The following is a 4,777-nucleotide window of genomic DNA, read 5'->3' as shown; positions in this document are numbered from 1 at the left end:
CAGCTGTAGGCACGGGGCCTCGACGAACGAAGGCCGGCCAGCCACCCCTCGAGCGGGTTCAGATAAGCGGCGGCGGCGGCGCTCCGCGGGGCAGCCCTGAGGGCGACGGCGGCGGGGGGGGGGGGGCTCCCGCCTTCCACCTCAGCGGCCGCCGGGGCGCGGCGAGAGCCCCTCCGCCAGGGGGCGTGGCCCCGCGCGCAGGTGCAAGCGGGGGGGCGCGGCCCGGCCGTCCCCCTCAGGTGCGGCGCCGCGCCCCGCCTTCCCCTCAGGTGCGGGCGGCCCGAGGCGGCGGTGGCGCCGCCGCTCCCCCCGCCATGGCGGCCCCCGGCGGGCTGGGCCGCTGCGTGGCCGCCTTCTGGCTGGCGCTGGCCTTCGACGCGCTGGGCCTGGCGGTGCTGCTGGCCGGCGTGTTCGCCGACGTGTTCTTCTCCGACCTGCTCATCTACGCGGGCGGCATCGGCATCTTCCTCAGCCTCGTCTGGTGGGTGTTCTGGTACGCGGGAAACCTGGAGGTGCCGCCGGAGGAGCTGCGCGACGACGTGGGGCTGGCGCCGCCCAAGGGTCGCGGGGACAGCCTGCTGCGGGGGCTGGTGCACGGCCTCAGCCTCCGCCTCTCCTCCGCCTTCGCCCCCTCGCCGCGCCCCCGCGCCGCCGCCGCCGACCTGGAGCTCCAGCGCGCCGGGGGCCCGCGGGGCCGCCCCGCCGCCCCCAGCAGGTGAGAGCCGGGAGGCCGCCGCCGCCCGGGCCGCGGTGAGGCCGGTCCTGGGGCGTGCCACCGCGCCGGGACGGGCCTCCTGCGAGAGGGGACGGGGGAAGGGAAGCCCGGGGGGGTGTGTGTGTGTGTGTGTTACGTCTGGCTGGAACTTGAGAAAAAACTCTCCTACCCGAGATAAAAACTTGTTACGTTAAACCACTTGCTCGCAGCTGACGCTTTTTCTTTTTTTTTAATTGCGGGGAATCTCTCTCAGCTCAGGTGATACTAGAAACCGGCGGAGAGAGATGTCCCAAATTTGATTAGGCAAGGATGATACTTCCTGTAGACGTCCAAGAAGGGAAGAGGCCAGCTGGAGTAAAGCGTGTGTGAGTGTGGTGGAGCTGGTGTGCAGAGAGCTTAGTGCGAGGTCTGTCAGACCGCAAGCGCGGAAGCCATGCGGTTCTGAACTGATCGTGAACTGGTCCTGACGGTAACTCTAAATGCCGCCAGAACTAAGTGTGGGGTAATGGAACAGCCACTAATCACTACCCACGTGAGCTCTCGTGAGGGGAAGCTCCCTCTTTAGCAACGTGAAATGCTTCTTTCTTGGAGATTAACAACAAAAAAGGCGAAATGCTGACTTGTATTTAACTTAGGGGCAGAGTTGTAGCTAGTAGTTTGAAACTCATAAATGTAATCAATAGTTAAACTACTTGTTGTGAACCTCAGTCATCTGAAAAAGATGTGCTGCTCTCCAGTGTGCAAAGAAAGTGTCTAGGTCCAGCTTCGAAACATCATTGAAGATCATCAAGCCTTTCAAAATACCCTAGTGTGTTCATTAATGTGACATGTTTATTTAGGAAGAAAAGCATGCTTAATGCCTTAAAAATTGCGGGGGGGGGGGGAGTCAAGCTTTCACTTCACTGTGTAAAATCCTTTTCTGAAGGAATTGTAAAAACAATTTTGCACTAAGTGAACTATTCAAGGATTCCGAACATTATGCAGTTCTGATTCACTGTGTACAAAGTCAGCTTTTTCTGCTGCTCCTTGAAACTAAATCCTGAAGCTACTGTTGGTTTACAGAAAAGTTCATGTGGAAATAATCTTCCTTCATGAAAGCCACAGAATTTTCTTGAGATGAAGTTCTAACAGTAGGGAAATATGATACAGATAACTATTGCTTAATAGAAAACTTGTAGGAAGTGGAGTAAGAACAGCAGCAATACAGCTTTAAGAGATTTGTTACTGCTAAGTAGTTTATTATTAACTATATATGCAATTAGAAAACAGACTGTTGAAAATGAGTCATTCTCCTCTTTTTAGACTCTTTTTTTTTCCCTGGAATTGGTTTAGAACTGACAGAGAACCATATTTGCAGGGAAGAAATGATATTTGTTAAATGACTCTGCCTAACCTTTTTCATCTGAACATTATGGCAATTATAGGTTTTGAGTTCAGCAGATAATAAGCTATCTCTGTAGATGGACCTACTTTCAATATGCCTACATAGATGTGTATTTTGCTGTAATATAGTAGTGAAAGTTTAATCTGTTTTTTTAATATTTCAAATCTTACATGTTACTGATTCTAATTGGAAATAATCTATGGTTTATTATTAACTATAGAGGCAGATGTATAGTGTGCTTTATTAAAAGCTCTCCCAAGTAAACAGCAGCTTCTAATGCTACAGTAAACAAACTTTGGTACAATTGCATTACTAATTGTAATTCAAAAGGAACCAAGACAGAGGGAGTGTGTAGGAGTTGTTAGACATTGTAACATGAACACTGTGGTTTTTACTTTCAAGGTAAAATAAAGGATAACAAATGGTTGCACTTCCAAAGATAATTCAGGGTTCCCTTTTGAAGTAAGCTCATTCGAAGTACTTCATATCTACTCATAAACAACTGTCTGAATCAGATCATTCCTTACTGATCGACCAAATCCTCTCCCCATCTGGAGATCTTTATGAACTTAACCAAACGGGTTAAACATGTTTGGGCAGATATTGTCATGAGAGAGGAGGGAAAAAACCAGCACCACCACAAAAAAAAAAACAACCAACCCCCCCAAAAACCCAACCAAAACCCAAACCACCACCACCAAAAAAACCCAAACCCTATACCCCCATCCCCACCATACTGGCCATTAGAAGAGCTTCCTGAGCCATTAACTTCAAATTTCACCTAATTAAAAAAAAAAAAAAAAAAAAAGTGCAAGTGTTTGGAAAATTAACTGTTGCCTTAATAAGGAAGTTTCTTTACAGAAGCTATTTATGCATTTTTATCACTTAGATAATTCTCTGGTTCTTGCCATTAATAACTTTCTGAAGTTATTAATGGAACAATGCATGCTGTTCTGATTTCCTATCTTAAAAATTATATAGTAAAAGTGAGTGAGAAGAGTGAGAATTATCAAGATATGGAATGAATTATATTAAAGGAATAACAAATAGATTAGTATCCTTGAGCCTGAAAAGAGATGCAGAGTATAAAATATTCTAGACATCTATACAGTCATAAGTGGTATGGAAAAGGTATATAGGGAATGCCTCTCCCAAGACAAAGCAGGGACCAATGAGTTGTCACATGCTATGTAATTGAAGTGTTGGATTATTTGGCATAGGGAAATGTGACAGATAAAAATGTACTGATTCAAAAAGCCAGAGGAAGAAACAGAAGAGATGCATAGATAATGTACTTGGCTCAAAAAGACTTGGGGCAGTAAGTGGCAGCTGTGATAATATCCTGAGGAGATATTACTTGCATGCTATATTCTTATGCCTTTATTGAGACATCCACACTCAGTCACCATTGGAGATGGTCTGTTGACTTCATGGGTATTTTATTTGAGTCCCAGTTGGCTGTTAAACATGAGGAAAAATATATTTAAGAGTGACTTCAAATAACAGTTCAGAGTTTTATATGACTATTTGTTCTAAGGCTACTTTGTAATAACCTTTTCTTAATGTATTATCTTCAGGATCTGTTGAAGACACAACTATCGAAGTTACTGCCTCTAAAAGTGGTGGAAGTGCTGCAAATTATGGAAGGAGAATTCCTTACTCAATGCAATAGGATTCTCTCATTGTGGAATAACCTCTGCAACCATTATGGACTCTGTATAAAATGGACATATAGAGCCATATCTCTGCCAAATGCACCTATTTCAGTGTTGGACTGGATAGTTCTTTTGTGGGTATTTTTCACCATTTCAAAACATAAATTAGATCTTCCAACCCTGATTCACAGAAAAATCACTGCAGCATGTAATATAGGATTTTTTTATTTTTAATAACCTGGGAATGTTTGGATAAAAAGCTCTTGCACAATGAAAAGCTCTTGCACTGTTTTACCAAGGTCTGGAAGTTAAATTTACTGTGAATTTTTATGATGCCAGTGCAATAATTTTGTAAGGGTGCTTTTAAAATATCTGTGTTAAACTATTGATGCAAAGTTGCAGATGTAGAAGTTGTTTATAGTGTAAATACACAATTTACAGTGACTCTTGTAAAGTTTCATCATTATTTTGGAATAACCTGGAATTTGAGATTTTATAAGTAGGTATGTAAAAATAGTCATGTTGGCATACCAGTACATTCTTCATAGTTGCAAATGATGTAATATGATGACTCTCAGAAGCAGCGTTTTTAATCCAGTGCTGTTGGGAATTATTTTCCTAATGCTGAAGCATTTGGGGAGGAGAACCACCAAAAAAATCCACCCTGTCGATTAGCAAATACTCCAATGCTTTTTAAAATATTAACAATTTTACATTTAGATGTAACTGATAAGTAGCATCTGGGAAAAGATTAATATTAATGATAATTAAAATTCTTGTGTGGGGAAATTCCTCATGAGTTCATCTGGTTTTGAACTAACACAGAGTTTGAGCCCACCATTAGCAAATATGGGTAGGTCTTAAAATTTTAATGTACAATCGTTTTTATGCCACACCTCATCAAATACTAGAGGTGGATTTAAGGAAAATGTTTACTAAGAATACTGTGGCTGTACTTCCTTGTGAACTCTTGAAATGTCTTTCAATGTTCTCTTGTAAATTACTGGAGTAACTTCTTACTTT

General features: G+C 43.8%; 1 protein-coding gene across 1 annotated transcript; it reads left to right on the top strand.

Moving 5' to 3' along the window:
* The first annotated feature begins 314 nt into the window (after nt 1–314).
* LOC142045339 (transmembrane protein 238-like) lies at nt 315–4,536 on the top strand. The gene is made up of 2 exons (XM_075058728.1): nt 315–715; nt 3,677–4,536. The coding sequence occupies exons 1-2, from the start codon at nt 315–317 to the stop codon at nt 3,684–3,686; spliced, it is 411 nt and encodes a 136-aa protein (XP_074914829.1). The 3' UTR covers nt 3,687–4,536.
* Nucleotides 4,537–4,777: the final 241 nt, after the last annotated feature.

Source organism: Buteo buteo, chromosome 27 (genome assembly GCF_964188355.1).
Source record: "Buteo buteo chromosome 27, bButBut1.hap1.1, whole genome shotgun sequence".
Taxonomy (NCBI): Eukaryota; Metazoa; Chordata; class Aves; order Accipitriformes; family Accipitridae; genus Buteo; species Buteo buteo.
The sequence above is the reverse complement of the archived record's forward strand: the minus strand, read 5'-3'. Positions and strand labels throughout refer to the sequence as shown.

Excerpts from the sequence above, each read along its gene's own strand:
- LOC142045339 (XM_075058728.1), top strand. The coding sequence starts at position 315 with ATGGCGGCCCCCGGCGGGCTGGGCCGCTGCGTGGCCGCCTTCTGGCTG.